This window comes from Panicum virgatum, chromosome 6N (genome assembly GCF_016808335.1).
Source record: "Panicum virgatum strain AP13 chromosome 6N, P.virgatum_v5, whole genome shotgun sequence".
In the NCBI taxonomy this organism is placed as follows: Eukaryota; Viridiplantae; Streptophyta; class Magnoliopsida; order Poales; family Poaceae; genus Panicum; species Panicum virgatum.
The window spans coordinates 38,167,668-38,192,140 of NC_053150.1; the positions used below are offsets into that span (position 1 = coordinate 38,167,668).

The window sequence follows — 24,473 nt, forward strand, 5'->3', positions numbered from 1 at the left end:
ATAGAGTCCAAGATCACCTAATTTGGACATCGGAGCTAAGAGTTATGGCCATTTTACCGAGGTACATTTCTGCTGGAAATATACCTGCGGACGGTCCGCTTCAGGATGGAGGACTGTCCGCCGTTGATTCGTTTGAGCTCGAACAGAACCGTTCTTGGCTCTGTATGGTGATCCAAAGTGAACGGAAGACCGTCCGCCCCTGGGGGCGGACGGTCCGCCTTTAAAAGCTGAAACGGGCGCAGAAACTTGGTAGTTCTATCTTGGGTGTCCAAATTGTACTGCGGACAGTCCGCCTCCTACTAAAATTTCTGGGACAGAAACCTTGCAGGTTCTGGTGGTTTGCACAAAGTGAAGGGCGGACGGTCTGCCCCTCAACTTTCAGTTTGCCCAGAGACGCTGTCTCTCTGAGTGTTCGGAGTGTTTGAACGGTGGACGGTCCGCCCCTAGGGCGCGGACAGTCTGCGAAGGGCTCTTACGGTCAGACTCTGACACGCAATCATTGCAGTTCTAGCCATTGGTTTTGAATGGCGGACGGTCCGGTCTCTGTGAGGCAGACAGTCCACGAAACCTCTATTTTCACGGGATTTGAGTGTAACGGCTAGTTTGGGACTTCCCTCTATAAATAGAGGTGGTGGCCGGCCATTTGAGAGGTTGAGCACATTGGGGACTTGGTGTCCTTGTGTGAGAGTGCTTGAGAGCCCTCCAACTCACTTGAGTTTAGTGCAAATCATTTTTGCTAAGTGAGAGAGCGATTCTAGTGCATTGCATTGAGAGATTGCAAGGAATTGGCACTAGGTGATCGAGTTGCAAGCCGGTGGTGCTTGTTACTCTTGGAGGTTGCCACCTCCTAGACGGCTTGGTGGCGTGTCTCCGTTGTGAAGCCCGCAAGAAGATTGTGCGGTGCTCCGGAGAAGAGATTGTGAGGGGTATTGTGCTCACCCCGCGGGAGCCGCGAAGAGCAACTCTAGTTGAGTGAGACGCGAAGAGCAACAAGTGGTCCGGCCGGATCATGTGCTAGAGCTCGGTGTGAGCACTCCACGTGGGAGAGTGTGACTTGAGAATCACCACTAGCAAGAGGATCGGCGGCAACCTTGGAGCTTGTCTCAACGGGGATTAGCTTGGTGGCAACCAAATGAACCTCGGGATAAAAATCACCGTGTCAACTTTGTCTACTATTCTCGGTGGTTTGCATTCTCCAAATCACAAGCCTTGCTTTTACATTCATATATATCTTGTGCTTGTGTAGTTGCTCTAGTGATTAGTTAGCTTGTGTAGCTTGCTAATCATCTTCTTGCTTGTGTAGCATAGAAGTAGAGATCTTAGTGTAGCTAATTATCTTGTGTAGCTTAATTAGTTGTCTTGCTTATTTTGTGTAGCTAAGTATTTTTGAACTATCTAGTTTGGCTTGTGTAGCCTTGCTTTTGAGAACTACTAGTATGTGTAAGAGCTCCCCGGTTGTTTGAGTACTAGTTGCATAGGTTTGTGTGACCTTGCAAATTAGAATTGTGTAGGTGAGCTCTACCTAGCCCGGCACCTTAGTTGCTCAATTAGGATCGTTTGTAAGGTGCAAATTATAGATAGAGTGGTGTAGTCTTGACTAGATCAATTAGTTTAATTCCGCACTTGTTTCGGTTAGCCGACAACATTTAAAATTTTAGAAAGGACTATTCACCCCCCTCTAGTCCGCCATCTCGACCCTGCAGAAATGACCGCCTCTATTAATGTTGGGCATTAACAGAGGCGGTTATATTTTGTGCCCGCCTCAGAGGCCTTTTTAAAGTGCCTCGCTTAATCCAGAATTGAAGTAGTGTGGAATTGAGAGCGTCGATGCATTAGGAAAAAGTTAAGGTGATCAAGGATGAGAAGACCCAATAGGACTGGTTGAACCGACGCTACTAAAGGATAAGCCTCATGCAATGCCGAGTGCTTGGGAGCCCTCCAACTCACTTGTGGTTAGTGCTAATCACACTACTACAAAAAATATTTTTCAAGGTAGTAAAAAACTATTAACCGAGACAGGCAACCCCAACCACCTTGGATCTAAGGTCACAGTAAATGACCTATTTTCCGAGGCAGTTGTGTTGCCCGCCTCGGTTAATCACATAACAAATTAAAAAAAAAGGAAAAGCCTGTCGAGCCCATCATGAGCACATCGACCGTCGCTGCCATGTCTAGCTGCCGCGTCCCGCTGCCGCCGCATCCCGCCACTGCCACATCCGGCACCGCCGCCCCGTACAGGCCGCCGCGTCTTGCCGCCGCCACTGCTTGCACGCCGCCGCCGGATCCCAGTGCGCCCACACTGCCACCCCGCGGATCTGCACCGCCGAGCCCATGTCGCCGCCCTGCTGTCGGATCCGCACCGCCGCATTGGCGAGCCGCCGAACCGGCCAAGCCCGAGCAGCCACCCCGCCACCTAATCCGCGCTGCGCGCCCCACAACCGCCATGCGGCCGAGCCGGCGAGGCCGCGCCGCCACCTCATCGCTGCTCTGCTGTCGGATCTGCATGGTGGGAGGAGAGGGAGGGAGGTGAGTGGAGGGCTGATGCGCATGAGGGGAGGGAGGGGGGAGGAAGGGAGGGAGGGAGAGAGAGAGAGAGTAGGCTTATGGCTTTGCTTGAGTTATATAGTCTTCCCAATAATCGGGCTCATATGGGCTTTAATTGGGCTCATTCTATTAACCGAGGTGGGTCTTTATAAGGTGTCCGCTCCGAAAATAGGGGTATTAACCGAGGCAGACGTTTTAATGGTCACCGCCTCGGTTAATGTATTTTTGTGAGGCGGTTTCTTTAACCGCCTCGATTAATAAGAAATGACCACCTTGGTTAATGCTTAACCGAGACGGTTATTTTTTCTGCCTGCCTCGGAGGTGCTAAAAAAAGATCGCAGTAAATCAATTTTTGTAGTACTATCATATTCGCTAAGTGAGAGAGTGATTCTTATGTGTTGCATTGAATGATTGCACTAGGTGATCGAGTTGCAAGCTGGTGGTGCTTGTTACTCTTGGAGGTTGCTACCTCCTAGACGGCTTGATGGTCGTGGAGTCTCCGTGAAGCTTGCAAGAAGATTGTGCAAGGCTCCGGGGCTGTGATTGTGAGGGGTGTTGTGCTCGCCCCGCAGGGGACGCGAAGAGCAACTCTAGTAGAATCAAGGTGGAAAGAGTGTTAAGTAGTCTGGTCAGATCAAGTGCTAGAGCTCATGGTGAGCACTCCATGTGGGAGAGTGTAACTTGAGAGTCACCACTAGCAAGAGGATCGGCGGCAACCTTGGGCTTGCCTCAATGAGGATGAAGTGGTTGGCAAACCACTAAACCTCAAGATAAAAACCACCGTGTCGACTTGTTCTTCCAATTGCTTTGCAATTCTTCTCACTAAGCTTGTATTTACTTGCTCATATACTTGTACTAGTGAGTTGTAGTTGCTCTTGTATAACTAGTTTACTTGTGTAGTAAAGTAGTTTCTCTCACTTGTTTGAGGACTAGTTGCATAGGCTTGTGTGATCTTGCAATAGATGAGATCTACCTAGTTTGGCACCTTAGTTGCTCAATTAGGATCTTTTGTATGGTGCTTGTGCTAGATTGAGGGGTGTAGTCTTGGCTAGACCGATTAGTTTATTTCCGCATTTATTTTGGTAAGCTTGTGCTTTTCAGTTTTAAAAAAGACTATTCACCCCCTCTAGTCTGCCATCTCGACCCTACATACGCGCCCTACAAATTGATTTGTAGTTGCGGGTGATACCATAGTCCGCCTCTACAAATGCATTTGTAGGAACTGACACGTTATATGTCCCTACAAATTGATTTTTAACTACGAGTAGTAGGAGTGGGTACTGCACCCATTCCTAAAATATGTTTTTATCCGCCCCTAAATTTTTTTTAATAATGTGTATTTCAAGACTCAAACTTCATGATCTGTGTCAACAAGTTCATCTAATTAATAATACATAAATGTTTGACAAAAGTTGACACTGCAATATACTACATATGATGGTAATTTTGTTGATGTATATGATATGGAAAGAGAAATTAACTATCATGGTGTAATTTTAATTTGTAGGCAATTTCAGGCCAAACCATGTCTTGTCCAACTACGTGTTGTAAGTTGAAATTGAGGGAGAGCAATGATCAGGGTTTGACGCAGTGGATCGGAGCACATAGAAATGGAATACTTGATTAATTAACACAGAGGACAAGAGATGTCCATGATGCTGAATAATTATAGACAAGTAGACAACATAAGCACTTAGAGCAAAAAAAAACAGCTGATGCTGGATACATTCTTGATTGGGAGCTTTTTATAGCTGTAGGGTCATTATGTTTTTAACAATACAAAAACAAAGCTAAACTTTGATTCCATCTCCTAATAAGTTATGTGTACTACCCCGGTTCACAACAAGTGGCTGACCGGTGGAACAAAACTAAATTGATCTGACAAAGTGGGAATAGCCAGTGGCAATAGGGGAGTGCTTTCTTTTATAACTCTTCAAGAATAGGGAAAAACAATGTCTTATATAGGCCTTAGATATGCTTTATAGAACTTTCTATCTCACTTTTTTGTTAGCCACCAACTGAGTTGAATTTGCAGAGACACACACACACACACACACACACACACACACAGAGAGAGAGAGAGAGAGAGAGAGAGAGAGAGAGAGAGAGAGAGAGAGAGAGAGAGAGAGAGAGAGAGAGAGAGAGAGAGAGAGAGAGAGAGACGACTAGCATGATGCTATGCTCGCAAGTCGCAACTAAGGAGTGGACCGCACACTACAGTTTCACCACTTTGGTTCCATCCTGCTATCCTAGTGCAAGTACCGCCTAGTAGAAACTAGAAACACATGGGATTTGGTTCTGGTAAGCAACGACAGAGAGTACGTGCATGACCAACGCGTTTGATCTGATATAGATTAGAAATGGATGATATCTCGTGAGTTATAAGTTTATTTCTTTACTCTGATCTGTCTATAGGTAGATACATATGAAGTAGTGTAAATGAATTTCCTATGTTTCTCATCAGCTAAATCTTTCGTGTTATTAAACGACAGAGTTTTTTAATTAGTTTAAACCATAGACAATTAACAGGATTTAACAAAATAATTTTTTTGCATATCCTATCTCTGAAGCCTGAGAAGCCTCCAAGTTCTCCACCTCCTTTCCATTAGCTTAGACTTTTAAGTTGAATGCACTGGCCGGTGTATATATATGCAAACTTAGCATAGATACTCAAGGTCTTATGTTTTTTCTTTAGCAAGAGACACAATTCTCCCAATTTATAATGCTCTCATAATAACATTTCACACTATAGGGTTTATTTGTACGGATATATACGGTCTACATCTATTTCTCTACCTTATCCGTGGTGCCACGGATAATACATTTTGAGACTAGAGGGTCGGAATTTATTTATAGACTCCACTTTCAGATATTACGAGTATTCCACATGTATTCTAGAAAACCTCAATATGACTCCTGAACTATGTCATCATCCACGATCAGACAAGCCAATTTGGCGAGTCCAAAATATATAGTAGTTCCAAGAACACATGTGCCGTATTCCGACATGACGTGCTCGACGTCTTGAGTTGAATTCTGCATTAACTATTCCCTATCAATGTATATGAATAATTCCGATTGGTTTCATAGCATATGAACAAATGTTGAAAGCCACATAAAAAGCCAACACACGTTGCTATCATTAATGCGCAAGAATACCAGCGGCAAAATAAGTGAACAAAGTACTCCAAAATTTGGGCTGCTTGCTCCTTCGATGTGGGGGCATCATGGAAAGAATCATAAAATTTTCTAACTCTACAAATACGTGGCGCACTACTACAAAAATTATTTCAAAAATGCCATTTTTACTACGGAAGGCGATCACAAGAGACCTGCCTATGCAATATGCCAGAGAGCCCAGAGGTCACAAACTGCCTCTGGAAATCCTCATTATGAGAGGCGGGCGTCTAAAACGGCCACTCTCTAGCAATTAATTTTATTTATTTAAATGGAACACATCTAAAAATCATCTTCAGAGGAAAGGTTATCCTCCCATTATCATTAGAAATTGGTGTGTGATGGAATGGTAATAAGGAGAAATCGTGTGCTTCTGAAACATTGGCAGTTTGCCTTTGCCACTGCCTATCCTCCTAACTACCTCATGAAATTAGTTTTGCTTTTATGCCCCCATTAATTAAGTATGCAGCCTCTAGGGTCTTAATTTAGGGTACGAAATCCTTAGACTTGTTTATTTGTAATAAAGTATAATCCTATGGCTGGATTAAGCTCCAACTTACGGATGAACATTTGCAGCAGCTGTACAGCTCAAGTGGGCAATTATGAATCAGCATCACACTCGTGCCCCACTTGTGGAGATTATCAAAAAAGTATTCTTTACTGTAGGGGTGCAAATAAATGTCTAAGGGTATCAATTGCCCCTCTTTAATTCAAAAAGTTTGTACTAATTTTTTAAAATGAGAGTTTATTTTGAAAAACTAGTACAAACTTTGAACTAAAGAGGGGCAATGGATACCCTAAGAGGTATCATTTGCATCTCTAATTTACTGTGTGTTTGATATGGAGATGAGATTCAATTCATATTGTTATTTTTTTCCTCGAATACGCAGGAAAGATGCGCAATGTTATTATTTGTACATGTCAGACCTGAACCACGCACAAAATTTTTTCCCTCTAACCAAGTAGAAAAAATCAAAATCAAAAAACAAAAATGTCCCAAAATTGTAAAGAACCAAGAACAGCGTGTCCGGGAGCAAAACGTCACGCGAACTTACGCAGCCAGAACTGCGAGGCCAACTACTACTACAGTCGTGTCAGTGGCAGCAGCCGCACGGGCACGCCGTGGCGCGGCCGGAGCGTGAGCACGGTCACCGGCGCGTGGCGGTACTCGTCGGAGATGCCGAACCGGAAGCTGGCGAGCAGCACGGCCAGCACGACCTTGGCCTCCACCATGGCGTACGCCTGGCCGACGCAGTTGCGGGGGCCCGACGCGAACGGCAGGAACCGCCCCGCCCACGGCCGCGGGCGCCCCGGCGCGAACCGGTCCGGCCTGAACTCGTGCGCGTCCGCGCCCCACACGGCCTCGTCGTGGTGGATGGCGAGCACCGGGATCCACACCGAGGCGCCCTGGGGCACGCGCAGCTCGCCGGCGCCGAGCGTGATGTCCTCGAACGCCATCCGCGGCAGCAGCGTCGCCGGCGGGTACAGCCGCAGCGTCTCGTTGATCACCATCTGCAGCTGCGCATAGTATGGATGGCAGGAGCGTTACTTGATAAGCAGTGGTGGCCGGCGTGGACGGCGGTGGGATGCTGGATCGAACGCGCGGCCGGTTCGCCGCCGGGAATCAGGGGGCTTAATTAGGCTTACCACGGAGAGCTTGGGGAGGTGGTCGGCGGTGGGCGGGGCGTCGCCGCAGACGCTCGCGACCTCGGCGCGCGCCTTGTCCTGCCACGACGGGTTCATGGCGAGCAACATGATGGCCCAGGTGAGGAGCAGCGCCGACGTCTCGTGGCCGGCGAAGAAGAACGTCTTGCACTCGTCAACGATCGTCTGGGTGTCGTACCCCAGCTCGCCGCTGCCGGACCTGGCCTTCTTCTTCTTCTCCATCTCGGCCAGCAGCATCCCGAGGAGGCCCATGCCGCACGCTGGCGACGGCGCCCGGCCCTCGTCGGCGATCTCGCGGCTGCGCTGGATGGACTCCTTGAGCAACTGCTCCAGCTCCCCGTTCAGCCGCTTTATTTCCCGCCTGTATTTGCTCGGAAAATACCTGAATTTTTTTTAAAAATAACATGGTTAGAAAAGACAAAAAAAAATGAAAAGGCATGTCTCCGCTGACAAATGGGGCCCATCCGACAGTTTCACTGCGTGGTGGGTCCCACTTGTCCGCGAACACTGTTGCCGCCGCGGCGCTACTGCTTTTTGGCAATGTTCTGTTTGTGTCTGTGTCTGGACGCGGAAGCAGAGAGCGAGGAAGAGGATCTTGTCATGGTCATGGTGCTCACTGGCTGCCGGGGACCCAGAGGTAGCGGCTGGATCGCGCGGTGAGGCGCTGCAGCTCCTCGATGAGGTGGAAGACGCGCTTGCCGGTGTCGTAGCTGGTGTCGAACTCGGTGCGCGCGATGATGTCGCCGGCGAGCCTCGCCATGTGCGCGCCCACCTCGACCTCGTTCCCGCCCCGCGCCACCGCCTCCCGCAGCGCGCGCACCGTCTGCCGGGCGCACTCCGCCATGTGCCCGACCCGGCCCCGGAGCCGGTCGGCCATGAACGCCGGCGCCACGACGTGCCGCTGATGCCACCAGGTGGCGCCGTTGGCCATGATCAGGCCGCGGCCGATGAAGTGCTTGGCGCCCTGCCGCTGCAGCCACGACTTGCCGGTGACGTGCGCGTGCCTCGACGACAGCAGCTCCCGCACCATGCCCGCGTCCGTCACGCACACCCGCGGCTCGCTCCCGTACCAGTACACGAAGATCCTCCCTGCAGCACGCCGAGCAAAGCCGCTCCGGTCAGCGATCTGCGCCCCGGCGCCGCCGGCCCGGCCGGCCGGCCGGCAATCTCAATGCAACGTCGACCAGCGACATGTACTCACCGTACATCTTGGACCAACGGACGTAATGAGGCAGGAGGCGGCCGACGATGTCGTGGCTGAGCGAGCCCATGTCACCGGCGGTGGCCCTGGCGACGAGGGCAGACACGTCGCGGAGGTTCCCGACGAGGAGGCGCGGCGGCGGGCCGTGGACGCCCTGGCCGGCAAGGATCCTCCGGATCCTCATCGGCGTGAGGTAGTAGCAGGTGACGGTGACCCATGCGGCCCTTGCCAGCAAGAACAAGAGTGGCAATGCGAGCACGAGGCCGGCTACGCCCAATGCCATCTCGTGGCCTGCTTGTTTTGTTCCCAACTGCCAGTGCCAGTGGCAGCTTGCACTAGGCATCCTGGTTGTATATATATAACGGGGTGTGGCACATCCCAAAGTTGCAACTAACAACGCCTAGCAATGTTAAATCCTTTCTTCACTGGTTTGGTTGGTCACTAGGTCCCATCTCACATTCGAGGTTTCGCCTTTTCTACGGCCTATCTAGAATTTCGCAAGAAACAGTTCAAAATTAAATTTAGTATGGATCAAACAAATTCTTGTCCTTCATATAGTTTTTCGCTCGCCGAACGTACTTGTTTGTTTATGCAACGGTGGCGATCAACTAAGCGGGAGAAAGGTGTTCTTGACTGACTTTTGACCGAAAAGAGGGGGCCAAATTGGTGAATTTGAGAGTAGTTTGTAGTGCGTTAGTGGGGGAGGGGGGAGTGCTTGGGCATAAAGTTGGCGAACCGGCATGGTTAAGATAACTACATTAGTTAAGTACAACTGGTTGGCAATCAATCCTGCCACTAAGTAAAAAGAGGCAGCATATCTTCAATATTGAAACAGATTGTTTATGGCAACGGCATTTCAGTTGACACCTTGATTTGGGCTTACGGTTTTCATTAGAGTCATGATAAGCTTGCAGTGGGTGGGGTACAAAGATCTGGTCATTTCATTCAGTTATCAAAATTCGCAGCTGCAGAGTTTTCCATTATTATTATTATTTAATTTAAACTACTGAGGAAGAAGGTGAAGAAGAGGCAACTATGAGTATCCTATAGCATCAGCAACTTCACATTTGAATCATGATTACTATTAATGTTAATCAAAGGCCGGAGTCCATTCCAAGGAAATTTTATCAGAATTCAGAAGTTGAAATGCTTGTTGTGTAAGCATTCGGCAAAGTCATTCTGTTAAAGAAATATTTCCCAGAGACTTTATTCTATTCTCCTCACTTTCAGTCATTCAGCATAGATGATTCTCTGAAACAAAGGCTCTTATAAGGAACATTGCTACCCTCCACTTGATGCAAGTAGCATAAAACTGTTGTGGTTAAGTCACTTCTGAAGGGTCTAACTTCAGAAACAGTAGGGTCCGAATAGGATGTATCACAAACCTCTAGACATCAAAACCATAGAGGTCAAAGGCCACAGGGTCTTTTTTAGTGAGTTGAGTGGAATGCACCTGAAACTCAAAGTTGGAAGTTGAGATTACAAAATTCATTGGAATAAGAACTTGTCCCTTGGTTTCAGTTGCCACTTAAATTTGAAGCGAGGCGGATGTATTTGGCTTCTGAACCTCATATCTGTGGAACATGCACTGCACCTCTTCACATGTCAAGCAGTCTTTCTTCGCTTGACAGAGTGTGTGTTCTACTGAACGTTGTGGAAGGCTTGTTCTGCAGCCTACTAATTCACTGACTGTTGGGTGTTCTGTTCTGCAGTTCTACTAATCCGGTGATTCTTGGAGTTCCTTCATCTCCTGATAACAAGAAAGCAAGGATGCTGAATACTGCAAATTGGGGACAACGATATTGTATATGTTATGAAGTATTTCAATCGCTTTCTGCGCTATAAAGCGAATATTTGTTTTCGGAGTTTATTCTACACCACCAAGTAGACATTATGTCTCCTGTATGGCTGTACCAGTGTACATGGTATAGTTTGACATTGCAAAAAACCAATTCTTACCATAAGTTTACCCCCCATCAAGTGATTTTTAATTAATCCGTTGGTATCATTTTGTAATACAACACATACTTTTATGATGTAGACTCGTGTGTTACTAATTGTTAGTCAAAGTACAAACTTGACAGCCAAACTACATCTTATACAAAAATAAATGGAGTACTCGTAGAAATTAATGCCCCAAGAATAAGTTTGTTATAACAAAGTATCAGATCAGAGTGACAAGACTGGCAGTTGAGCAACAATGTCGGTGCTTTGTTGAATCAGGAAAAGGAAACACACAAGGGGCGTAGACTACAAGACTCAAGACGAGAGTTTGGGATTTTTTTTGGAGAGCAACCAGGCGACAGTGGCACCTTTGTTTATTTCGATGGATGTGCATTACTAATTCAACTGCCCAGACGAGCACATTACACTTTATCGACCTTCACGAGCGTTGCCAATGAACGAACAACACGCATTTTTCGACGCATCATTCCTGAATTTGCAGCCAAACAAGGTTGCAAATCTCACTGAAAACACTCGCCAGACTTCCTCCAGCTTGAGAAGATGAAAGCTAACAAATATATTCTGCAAACAAGGACGCAATCAGACGTGATCTAATAGTACATCAAATGGGTTTGGGAATCTTTGCACTGGGCTCAGAGAGACCTGATTCGCGCAATTCCATAGCGCGTTTCCGACATCTTTTCAGTGACAAGTAGCCACCATGAAACCGTCTGGATGGTCCACGAACGGCCTCACACCTCCAGCATTTTCCTCAACAGGCTTGAGAGGAGCAAATATTTGCAACAAGTTCAGGAGATTCTCAGCCTGGTCTGCTTCAAGTTGGCATGTGGATGCCTCTGCAAGCTTTTATTCCAGGCTTCTGGAACAGAGTTGCGGGACATGTCCCACAAGGCAGGCACGGACTGCGCCGCGCCAATGTCTGCTTGTTCCCAACACCTGCAGAAATAGCCGGATACAAATCAAAACGATCATAAAGTGTATCAGGTCAAGCTTGCAGCAACGATAGTATGTCAGTTCAGACTTCAGAATCACGTTTGTTTTTAAAACCAGCTCATCAAATCGGGTAAGTGGGAGCCACGTTGCAGCAATTTACCAGGACAGTCAAACAAAATATAAAAGTAATTGGACCTACAGTTTCAGTTTTCAGCTTCAACCTCAATGGTATTCCAGACACAAATCACTGTCTGTATATTTATTTAAAAAAACGGTGTATGTATAATCTCTGTTACGCGGATACTCCTAGGAGGTGGCGTATCCGTATCCGATACGTATCGGATACGGATACGCCCCGGATACACCTCGGATATGTTTCTAGCCGTATCCTGAAAAAACGGATACGTATTTGCTTGGATACGCGTATCCGATACTTTTGGGCCAGATGGGATACAGCCCAAAGCAGTAATCAGCCCATCCAAATGCTGTTTTGGTAGTAAGAGATGATACAAAATGGTGAACTTGCTGCAATAGAACTCTAGAACTAGATGAGCAGCAACTGAAGAACCCCTTGTGGAATCAGTTGTGCTTTTAGAGAATACTAGTTATAGAGGTAATGTTATATGTACATGCAAGTATTGCACATCTGAGTATAGGGAAAGTTACTCAAGAGTAAAATCTCACTTGCTGAATATCTATGTGATATTTATATATAATTATTAATTATCCTAGCTGTATCCCGGTATCAGTGTTTTTTGGGAAAGTGCGTATCCGCGTATCTGATACGTATCGTATCCGATACCCGTACCAGTATCCGTGTAACATAGTGTATAATAAATATGCTTGCACCAATTGCTAAGTGTTTCGAAGAACTGTATCCTTTGGCTGTGCTAGTAAGCAACACAATGGTTCCACCACAAACCTAAATCAAGGGGACTTCTAGTCTGGCCCTAAACTGGATCATTTATCAAAAACCAGAAATCTGTGCATACAGCATTGTCATCTGAAGTACTCAGAACCCTACAAATTTAAGTTTGATCAAAATTGCCAAATCCCTGTTCTCAACGATGATAAAACATTGGCATCTGGTGAATAAGTGCTGTCATCAGATCCCTAGAAATTTACACGAGGAGAGGATGTAGTACCAAAGCAAGAAAAATTTGGAGGACAACAAAAACTAGAACATAACTGTCATTGGATAACAGAAGGTTTGCATTGCAGGCAATCAAGCAACACCAGATCTGTCATGCAGATATCTTGGATACTGGTTGATTGCAGTGGGAACCTCTTATCTGCCCCCCTTGAAATTTTCCATATGCTCCAATATGATTTATATAACATCTGGTGCAAATCGGATGGAACACCAGTCCAAAAATCAAAATTACCAGTTATCAGCCCTTGTCACCCCCGGGCCCCATGCGCACAAAGCTAGTGAGGAGCCTAGAATCTGGTAAGTGCACCCAAGAACAAAAAAGATAGATATATCCCAAAAGAAGAAAATAAGGAGAGTTGCAGTTACTTTATTTCAGTTGGTAGATAATTCCAACCATTGCACAATACAAATGTCTTTGTACTAACTCAAGGAGGCATGGCTGCCAGAATATCTAAATGACTAATAACACTGAAATCGGATAACAGGAAGAGATGTCATATAGAAAAGGATGGAATAATCGAAGTTTTTAACATACATGCTTTTAAAGCTTTTAAATTTGTATTCTATTTTATAGAAACTGTTCTAAAGCTTTTTAAGCAATACAAAAGTTGTGTAAAAGAATCGGATTCTCAAGTATTATTGGGTTATTGTCACATCTTAAGCCAGAAAAAGGACTGCTTTTTTCATCACTTCTAACCCATTTTTGTTGCCTTTCCTAGTGACTACAATTTGGTATCAGGAAGTCCCGCTACTGTTAGACCATAGGGTTGAATTGAGATGCTGAACATGTCATCCATTTCAAATAAGAATAAACAGTCTGCAAAGTCTCTAGTGACAGCACTATTTGGATGTTTCAAGTTGTGCACAGACATACTAGGGCCTCCATCATGCAACGAAGCCAAAAGAGGAGTTACAAGTTCCAGACTATGCCACTATCTGAAGCACCCAAAGGCAGCAGTTTTGCTTTCATGAAATGGGTTATCTCAATCAGCAAAACAACCATCTTCACAAAGTTATTAACATTAACATTGCATAAGCCATGTAATACAACATGATAAATTGATAATAGTATGCACTAATTATGACCACACACCACATATGGTTGCCAAGCAAATCATATCATATTTTTACTAATTGCAGACTTGGTAGTTGGTAGGTGAAGAATGAAGATATGGATCGATCGAATTGGTACGGAAGTTGTAACATGGGAAAAGCACAGAAAACACGACTTATTTGAATAACCATATGTGTTTCCCAGGCTAGCGATGACTGATGACTTTACCCTTGTCAGTTTTGCTGACATAATAATATGAAATCTTCATATAAAATCAATGTGACATGTCAGAACTAGTAAACAAATCAATATTTTCCCAAATCAGCATGAGGCCATTATGCAATGGTATCTATTTAAAGATGTCTCAATTAATTGCAGGCAAAGACTTTACATGTCTGAGAAGCACAACATGACACCTTCGGTTATTAGGTTGGTCAGTGACCTACTTAATACAGATTACAGGCTAGCGACAACCAGCCAAGAATTGCTATTCAAATCCTGGCATATTTTCACTTGCATTTTTCATACAGTGCATATAAGTTTTCAATCCGTATGTAAAATCTGTAATTTGTAATGCAACTGTATTGAACTGTTCACAATCATCTACTAAAAGGGTATTGACTGTTTCAACTTTACTGTTCCCCCTCTTAAACTATCAAATTGTTTTCGCCTACTCCCTCCGTCCCGCAAAGACTATCCGTTTAGCCTTCAAATTTTATCCCACAAAGACTTATTTTAGATTGTAGTAAAGTCAATCTAATTAAAGCAATATCAAATACCAAAAAACAATTGCATTGAGAAGGCATGGAGCCAATCAAATGTTTAAGTAAATGCTACTTTTCTGGTTCCAGTGCATTTACATTTATTAAGTTCCTAAGGAACCAAATAAACAATGTTATCTCCAGCCACAACTATTATAGTTAATTAGAGGTAACATGGTTATTTTCTACAACTAGTGATATGTCTGAAGTTTTGTCTTTATGGGACGGAGTAGTATGTTCAGAATTAGAACTTCTCTTGAACCATTCAACAAAGACAGGGAAGGACGCCGGGGGGGGGGGGGGGGGGGGGGGTTGCGGTGGCTAACGGGGACTCTAAAGGACCTTGAACCCAAACAAATTAGATTTAACACATTCAAAGTTCTGCATTCATAACAAATTAACTATTAAACCATGTAACATATACATAACAGTAAAGCAACATCAGTAATACTAGTATACAATCCCCTTAATTCATATGGAGGTGGCGCTATGTCCCCAATATTTTTCAAAATGGAATATTAGGGCTTGTAAGCAGCACAAGCTTCAAGGTGGAGAGTTGGAGAATTGCTCCAGACCTCAAGTACTCCAGAAAATAACCACTCTTATGTATATTCGAAAATGGAAGAGACTAATGACCAGAATACCTTGCCATCTTCTTGGATGTACAAGAGCCCACTTTTCGCCTTGAAAAAGAAACCCGAAGTCAATTTAATGAAAAAAATGTATAACATGAGCAAAGAAAAGTATTCACCTTAAAGATGTACAACTTTTTAGCAGAGTTTAAAATGGTACAGGCATTGTGAATTGAATATACATTGAACAGTTCAAAATACAGTGCCCACTGGCAGTCGGATAATACAAAATGCCATATGAAAAGTGGAAGTGGAAGAAATACAAAAGTGTTAGGGCTCAAAATTAATTGATTGATCATGTTTAAATGGAACTCATACAGGGATAATGCCCACTAAAAAGAGCACAAGAAAAAGGTGAGAAAATATCAGAAACAAAAAAAGAAGAACAGCTATAAAGCTGAAAGAAGTAATTGTGATTCTACTACCAATATAAATATTTACAAACAGAAACAGGAAAATTGTGAAGTTAATCTGCATTCCCTCCCAAGAAGTGCATGGTTCCAGCAATTCTGTGCCTTGAACACATGCAGCAGAAGCAGCAAAGGCAGTGCCTTCAAAGAGAGTCCTCTATCAAATTGCTAAAATTGAATTCCATCAAGGATTGGCAGCATTTTTCACTTCAAACATATCCAGATGGATTTTTATTATCCTTTCTAGTTCTACCAGGCCAACTCACAGCCAGCTAGTCAGCTACCTCTCAAAGCTCCTGTCAAATCTCCGAGGACTCACCCTTCTTTGGGATTCTGGTGATCTGGGAGCAGAAATACGAGTCCGAAATTTATCTCCAGTATTATTTCTGAATTGCTTTACAGCACCATTACGGTCATATGGCTTGACAGAATGATTTCCATATCTATCAGCATATTCCCTTTGATCACCGCCATTCCCATCATGCTTATTTGCCCTATCACAGCCATAAGGAAGTCTTCCATTTGCTGAACGATAGAACTCTCCAGACCTTGATCGTCCTTGGGAGTCCATTACATCAAATCTGTCATTCCGTGAGGTAATTCTCGGGGGAGGACTTCTCCTTGAATATCTTTTATTATGATCAGAAAGATCTACCGTTGAGCCATTCCTTCCATCAACCCATGTAGAAGCATGTTGTGTGTAAGTGTGGTTTCTTGATGGAGGACTGTAACGCAAAGATCGATCATCATATCCAGGTTGTCGCTTAGGTGAAGCCATTCTACCCATTCTAACTTTAGCCATGTGATTAGGTGGAGATCTACTATTCCTCCTTAAAGTTGAACCTCCATTTGCCATAATCTTCCTTCTGTTCCTAGGTGATGCCCAGTCATGTGGGGATCGAGACCTTGACCCAGAAGGAGATCTGCTATGAGCACGCGAAAGGTTAAGTGAGGCCCTACCAGCCGGGATGACTTGTTGTCTATTCGGCAGCGAGCAACGGACTGAACTCAAATTTCCACCCGTATGATCTTTCTCCATCTCAGGACCATATCGACCAGAGCGATTACTATTCGCACCAAAGTGCCGCTCCGGCGATGCATCCCTTGAATGTACAGGACCTCTGGACATCCCGCAAGTTCCATCCCTGTCAATTGAGGAACCTCGTCCAGATAAAGGGCGGTATGAGCTACTTGAAGTAGTTCTCATCCTTCTCACCATCTGACCAGCATTTGCAGCATCAACAGCCCTTACTAAAGTGCCATCAGGTGCAACAACAAAGCCATTGCTCTCCATCTTTGCGACAGCAGCTTCTGCAGCATTCCTTGGACCAGATGGACCATAATTAAAATATTCAGGTGATTTTCGCCGAGCAGAACGAGGATGTTTTGAATTTTCCATCCATTGCCCCCGGTTGCCTGTTTGAATATGTCGTGATGCATCATAGGTGCCAAGTGATCTATGAGAGTCAATTGTCCTTTCAGCTTTTGAGCCTGAGCCATAACCATCATCAGATCTGGCACCAAAATAAGGGGTATCATAGTATTAGTCAATGGTGTCGTAACACTAAAATTAACAGGAAATGAAATACCTGTAAGATTACTAAACAAATTCACTCGAAATTTACCTGCTCAGCTCATTTCTCTGGGGTCTGTCATATGACTTTTGCCACTCCACACGTTGCACATCTTTATTTGATAGACCCATTTTTCGCAACGACTTGTCATCTCCAGCTGTTTCTGACAAGTCCAAACCACAATGGTTAGACGAATCAGCCCCATCTTTTGGATCACGTCGAGAGTGCTTTTGATCTTCAGGCAACATATCCCAACCTGTGTTCTTCATTCGGATACTTGACAGATCATCACCAAGGCCATCACTGCACCTTTCAGACTGGCTGACTATTGCCGCAGATCCAACTGGTACACGGCCTCGGTTTATCCCATACATCTGAGTATCACCTCTCGAACGAATACTTTGAGCCTTTCCATCAGCAAGAGGTCCACCATCTAAACAGTTTGTTAACCATGAACGCTTAGACGAGATAGGTGAAATAGGTACATCTTCCTTTCTCTGTGTTTCATTGTAACTATCAACACGAATACCCACATTCTTTGAAAGAGAGTCAACAGGGAGAGGGGCAAGGTGGGGAATGGCTATTCCATTCTTGTAGTCTGATACCTGGTAATGCCAGTTGGCAGGCTTAACATCTTCACATCCATCACCCACCCAATAACGATCACCAGATTCTCTAAGTTCTCCATCCTCATACTGAGAATCATCCTCCTCAACATCAACTTTTCCAAACCCAGCTAGATTTTCGCTAATATGAGATGTGTCAGTTTCATAGCAGTGCTCAGAATAAGTATTTGATGCAACCTTCCCATGCTCATTTTCTCGTGAATCTACAATACTATTGGCATCAGTAACTCCTGGTCTGGGGCATTCTGGACTCGCAAGAGGAACCTGAGGAGCCATACCTGAAATGTAATATGTTTCGGCACTGCTACTGTTGGCACAAGTAATTAAAGAGTCTTTTGAATTAAGCATTGCATCAGCACCATCTTCCTCATGTACATGAGCCATATCACAGTCAGAAGACCCTGGGTTGTCCTCTGGATGAGTGAGGTTTTCTGCATCTGCAGGGCTCTTGTTGACATAAAATACATCAGTGTCATGTTCAATGTTCTTACTAACTGACTTGTCCATTTTACTAGTTCCAGAATCAACATCCAAAAGCTCCTGGTTCTTAGATTCCGATATGGTTTGTTCAGAAGTTTCTTCAAGTTTATTGTCGCTCCAGCCAAAATCAGTAACTTTTTTATGGAAAGGGGCTACCATTGGAAGGTTTGTGCTTTCCTCAGAAACTAATCTGCTTGCCAAAGGTTTCACTGTGGAGCCCAGTTCACTTGTTTGGAGTGAGTTACATCCTACATGGCCATTCACAGAAGACATATGAGACAAACCTTCACAATCAACAGATGTGGGATGTGAACCATCAATTTTCTCCACGCGTGAAGGAAAATGCTCCATGATAAGAGCTGGTTCTGGATTTGATCCTATGTGTGACTCCATAACGGTAGCCAATCTGTTCTGCTGGTCAGGCAAATCCATTGTTTTGGCAAGGGCATCATTCCCTACAGATTCAGATTCCAATAGCTGCAAGTTTTGGGAAGACTGATGGAGCAAAAGGTGGGATGAACTGTCAGCAGGAGAATCCCCTTCACCCTTTGTCACACACACATTCGATACATCAGCCATTTGAATTTTGTCAACGGGGCTATTAGATACATCACAAGCATCTGTCGAGTCAAAATGATCATGAGATGGCTGTGGTTTGTTTATGTCATTTCCATCATCATTATGATCAGTTATGGTAGCAGCTGTAGGATCATCACCACCACCACAATCGGGGTCCCATGCCTCCATGGGAACATTAAGATCCCAGTGCAGCCTAGAATCGCGAGTGGCATTGGCATGGTTGGTTTGTGTATCTGCATCTTGTGAGCAACCTATGGTTTTTTCTGGATTGCCTGAGCTATCAGCCATGGCGACACTTGAAGACTTGGCATCAGAAGCAACCTCTATTTGGTTTGCACTGTTCAGTGCAGAATGGGATGAATAATTAACCTTGAGAGCTGATGCAGATTCAACAAGATTTTCTGAGTTAGACAGAGTGGTAGCAAGTAAGGGATTCATATCTGGATCAGAATTAGATGAGCCAAGAGGCCTATCATATATGCAATGTGAAGCACCAGGAATTTTTAACTTATCCTCCATATCATGCAGTAGACTCAATTCAGTGCTACCCCTAGTATTTTCCAGCTTTCTTTTTTGTAGAGGATCAGCTAACTTTGAGCATGCTCCATTTAATATGTCACCATCCATCTCACTCTCACAAGCTGCGGCGGCTAGTATTGATATACCAGAAAAATCATCAGCACCAAAAGGACCTTTTCTCTCCTCCGTGCATTCAGTTGCTAGCATTTTAATCTTACAATGCTCCTCATATGATTTGATACCTCTAGAAGAGCTGCCCAATATTTTTTCAAATGAATCCAGTAGCAATGGAGTGGGTGGAGGCGATGGAGAAGAATCCATAAGAAACCTTCTCTTCTTTATAGGAACATTTTCCACAGGATCACTAAAGCGTCTACCGAGAATGGACACACCGAGCTGCAAAGACAAAATTAGACCATTCATAAATTTGTCATAAATGAATGTGTTGACGACATTGTTCATTATATTTCAATGGAGAGAAGTAAAAACCTTCTCAGATTCAGAGACTGGTGCATCTTCTTGTGCCATCTCTTGATTTGTAGCACTGCCGAATAAATAGAAAGATCCAATTCCAGCGTTCATTTTGTCTTTCCCAAAGAAGGTCCTTGCTTTCCTAGCAGCTCTTTGTCTTCTGTTTACAGTCTTCCATCTCACCTCAGGATCTATAGGTCTTGGGAGCTCCAAGCTCATATTGTTAAGCTTGCTGCTACATGATGGCCCACCTCTGCCTGTTGTTGATTCACCAGTACAGCCTTTGCAGGTCATTGAAATATTTGCGTTCTTAAGACTACGAAGTGCTGAAGATGATGATGATGACCCTCCACTGCAAGTGCAAAATTTGATCTGCAAATACAGAAGAAAAATAAAAATACAATGAGGCAAAACTTGGCAGGCATTTGGCTACGCAGACAGTCTATGCAAGACAGAAACCAATGTGTTGGCCAATTATGTGCATACCATAGATGGTCTTCCTGCTATTGTTGTGGAAACAGGTGAACTATTCACATCAACCGCACCCTTGGATCCAATTGATCCCTCTGGAAAACAAAAACAACATAAGGTTGGAGCACCACGCCACAAAGCTTATGGTACTGATTGAAGAATAATAGCATCACAGTCCACATAGCATGCACACAAGCAAGAGGTTAAAAACTAAAGAACGCCTGCGCAGCCATGCCACCACCACCGGTCAACCATCAGCCAGTCATTGAATCCTCCGGGGCAATTTTTGAAAAAGGTTTCAACTTCCAGACCAACGAATACGAACAAGCAATCTTATCTTGCAGCACACAATGAATACCAGAAGCTAAACCGAAAGTAAGGTCCCGCAGCCTGGATTGAACCCAGTAGGAAACAAACAAACAAACACAGCAGCTCCTCCACAAGTCAAGTCAACAGCCCTCTGGAATCAGCCATCGGCCTCCACCAGAGAGAACACCAATTCCTCTCCTTTGAAGACAATTAATCCCCTGTAAAGAACGTAGATCTGAAATCCGGTCGAATTTCTGATGAACAGCTCTTCCCAGCAGACATGTAGAGACGATGAACAACAGCAAGCCTGTCAGTTGACCTGAGAAGGAGAAATCCGCGACCAGCAGACCAGAACCCCTCAGAGAAAGCAGATCTGAAGTCCGGCGGGCGAGAACCTGTCCTTCATCCGCACCACACGACGAAACCAGAGGATCCCATGGTTCAGTGGTGGCAGCGGCCGCGGCTGGCTCTGAACGCCCGCCAAATCCGGGCGTCGCGGCGGCGGCGGCGGCCGGCAAAGCAGCAGCCGTGCAGGCTACTCAGATTTCTAAGATCTAAGGTTGCAAATACCTTTGGCTCCAGCTTTCCTCATCAAACCCAGCGCCGCCGCGTCCGCGTCAGCCTCTCCGCCTCTGTCCCTCTCCTGTCCCCGCTCCTGCGCGAGAGTTCCCAGGGCTCAGCTGGAAGAATCCGAACCCTTCCGGCCCATGGCTTCCCGTCCTCGCTGGATTCCTTGCGTGCGCCCCGGTGCGAAGAAATTCCCGCGGCTCCTCTTTTCCGCTTTTGACCCCTGGCCACGCCGGGCCGGGCAGATCGATCGGCGGCGCCTCCTCCTTGACGCGGCTCCCGCTGCTGTCTCCGCCTGCCGCCGCAGCCGCTTCGCCGTCGCCGCCGGTGACGACTTTTTTTATTGGATCCCTTCCTTGTGCTACTTCGCCGCCTCCGGTTGGGAGGAGAAGACCAAGACTATATTTTTCTGTGATTTTGCGAAGGCGCCGTATTAATACTTGGCTTTTTCCTCGCTCGCTTGGTGGGCATGACGCGAATCAGGTTTGGGATGGACGGGATTGCCCCTCGAGGGTTGAGGTTAGATGAACGGAGCTTAGCTGTCAGATCCTAAACCAATGCACCGGATTCATTTGTGGGTGTTACCACAGGGCCAGGGGAGATGGTGCTATAGCACAAACATCTGATTAATCATCCCACGAAAAGTGGAATTCTGTGTTAAAGCAAAGTATACTAATAGACGAGATATGGGCGAAAACTGAAGTGGAAGTGAGAGAAACGGAGAGAGAGCCGAGCGGGCGATTTGCCACGCGCCTACTCTCAGCCCGCGGAGATGTTTGCGCACCCTGCCATTGGCTGGCTGAGCAACGCTGCATTAAATAGCAGCAGGGTCCACCTGTATCGCACAGTGCGCTGGAACTCTCCCAACCGGCTGCCGGCTGTGACTATTATCTTTGCTCTTAGAAAAAAAACATAGCTAGCGACGTACGGCCAACTGTAAATTAAAGAGACCGTACGACCAACTCTAATTAGGAAAGACAAATAGAATAAAAAATAATACCTTCCATGTTTGGAAAATCACTCCCATCCTGAGACACTCTTCATGAGAAAAACCTGCACCTAATTAAGGCTTTTCATGAAGTGGAGGGAGTATGCAGCTAAGTCTCAATAAAAACCCTGCATCTTTTGCGCACCAAACTTTTATTAGAATAGCCCGAGAATCTTGTTACTCATCAACATATCCAGGTCTATCACAAGCAACGCCCAATTACTCAAAATCGAACACCATGGGCACCAATTTACATAATAAGCCAACTTCCAACTTACTCCATCCGTCATGCAAAGAGTGTAGTTTTAGAGAATTTCATACACATTACTCATTCAAAGAAATAACATTGTTGCTCATAATTACTTCTACCAATTATGATTGAAAATTGTATTATTTATTTGTTTTTTTGGATCATCAATGAGTGCATATGCATTGGAACTAGACAAGTAATATCTACTAAATATTTGATTGGCTCTATGTGTTATCCTATGCAATGCTTTCTTGGTACTTGATATTACTTTAATTAAATAGATCTCATTACAAGTTAAAACTAGACTCTTGGTGAAACAAAATTTGAATGTTAAAACTACGCTCTTTATGAGACGGGGGGAGTAAATCCTTTTGTAAAAGTTCAAGTCATTCCTCATGTTACCCCTAATCAAATACCAACTCATCTCCACAGCCATTACACGAGTGCCTAGCCCTGATACACGCGCACCCAAGTAGCTCTATGCTAGGGACAACTATACTACGGGTGTGTTTAGATCCTTTTGGCGTAAATTTTTGGAAGAAAATTTTAATATTTCAGAGTACTAAATAAAGTCTATTTACAAAACTTTTTCACAAATGAGTTACAAATCACGAGACGAATCTAATGAGCTTATTTAATCCATGATTAACCCATAATTAGCCGATGGTTACTGTAGCATCACTGTTGCAAATCATAGATTAAGTAGACTCATTAGATTCATCTCGCGATTTACAACCCATCCGTGCAAAAAGTTTTACAAATAGATTTTATTTAGTACTCTATGCATGTGTCCAAATATTCAATGTGACATTTTTTGTGTAAAATTTTGGAATCTAAACAAGATCTACATCGCGACATCATAAGGTACTAATCAAGTTTTAGAATTGAAGAAACTGCAACTTTAGGTTGTTTGACATGACTTTTTTCTTCCGCCTTTTTGCTAATTTGCTCTTTTTTCTTATGCTAACCTCTCTTCCCAAAAGATAACCTCTTTTGTTATCAAAACTGAAAGTGAATATCCAAAATTCCGAGCTTTTTCTACCACGGTTTGCTTCTCGCCTTCTCCCTCTCTGAGTTTATGAATCTAAGTGCATCCGCCAACTCTAAGAACCACTTTTTCTCATCAGCTGATGACTCCATCGAGCACGCCTTCGCTGACTCAAGTACCTCTTTCCTCAGTTGATGGCTCCAACGATGATGATCTGGACGCACCTCCATTGCCAAGATTTTCTTAGCTACCCTAGCACATCTGTCTGCTTGAGCTCCCTTCTAACGCAATTCCTTCCACCATCCAAGCCCGAAAAGCACCAACATGACCAACGGATAGACAAACTATAAATCTGATGAGAATTGCTAAAGATCCGCCGCAGCTGAACAATTGGGGTTTGTCTATTCGTGTCAGATAGATAGACTATATGTATGATATGTGTGTTCTTCACTTCCCAATTGAGGTTTGTAGGATGTAGGTCTGGAGGAATTCTTTTAGCCGGGGGACAACTCAATGAACATCCCCGAATAATGCTTATGACACATAGTCTAGGATTTTACATAGTGTAATATAGTTAGGTTTTTTCGGTTGCATATATTGGTTCCCCCAACTACATCACTGCACTAAGCAACTTTTTTGTTACACACACAAGTACTATAGAACTAAGAATAAATAGGTACTTGTTGTGTTTCATGCCTATATAATTCATTATACTATATTTAATATTTGACTATTTTATTTCGCTAATCTAGTAGGTCTCACTTTAGAATTTTGTACACGGCCCCAGTTTATGCAGGCACGTCCCTGGGGAAGTACAACCTCAAGATGGCAACGAGTACAGAAAATCCGAAATCCGCGGATACTAAATCCAGTGGGTACGGATTCGGGTTTGAGTTTGTACACACGGGTACAACTCTAAACCCAACGGATATCTTCTAACGGATTTAAGAATTTGATATTTGAACTCGCAACTCGCAAATCCGCTAATATGTGGGCCTAATACCCTTGTATATTAAAGATCTTCTAGGGTTTCACTCATTTCTCTCCCCAGTCCCCATCCACTATCCACTCCCAGCCGCCACCCCTACCGAGCACCCCCCCTCCTCCTCTCAGATCCGGAGATCCCTTCTCCTTCTTGGCCACCTAGGCGTTGTCG

General features: G+C 44.7%; 2 protein-coding genes across 2 annotated transcripts; both read right to left on the reverse strand.

Moving 5' to 3' along the window:
* Positions 1-6,604: 6,604 nt before the first annotated feature.
* On the reverse strand, positions 6,605-8,898 carry LOC120679342 (cytokinin hydroxylase-like). The gene is made up of 4 exons (XM_039960911.1): positions 8,588-8,898; positions 8,004-8,475; positions 7,369-7,768; positions 6,605-7,239 (listed from the first exon to the last, which is right to left on the reverse strand). Exons 1-4 carry the CDS (start codon positions 8,868-8,870, stop codon positions 6,805-6,807), a joined length of 1,590 nt encoding a protein of 529 aa, XP_039816845.1. The 5' UTR covers positions 8,871-8,898; the 3' UTR covers positions 6,605-6,804.
* Positions 8,899-15,336: 6,438 nt separating this feature from the next.
* Positions 15,337-21,504, reverse strand: LOC120679180. The gene is made up of 5 exons (XM_039960685.1): positions 21,095-21,504; positions 20,231-20,310; positions 19,763-20,116; positions 17,121-19,669; positions 15,337-17,009 (listed from the first exon to the last, which is right to left on the reverse strand). Exons 1-5 carry the CDS (start codon positions 21,114-21,116, stop codon positions 15,776-15,778), a joined length of 4,239 nt encoding a protein of 1,412 aa, XP_039816619.1. The 5' UTR covers positions 21,117-21,504; the 3' UTR covers positions 15,337-15,775.
* Between the last annotated feature and the right edge of the window lie 2,969 nt (positions 21,505-24,473).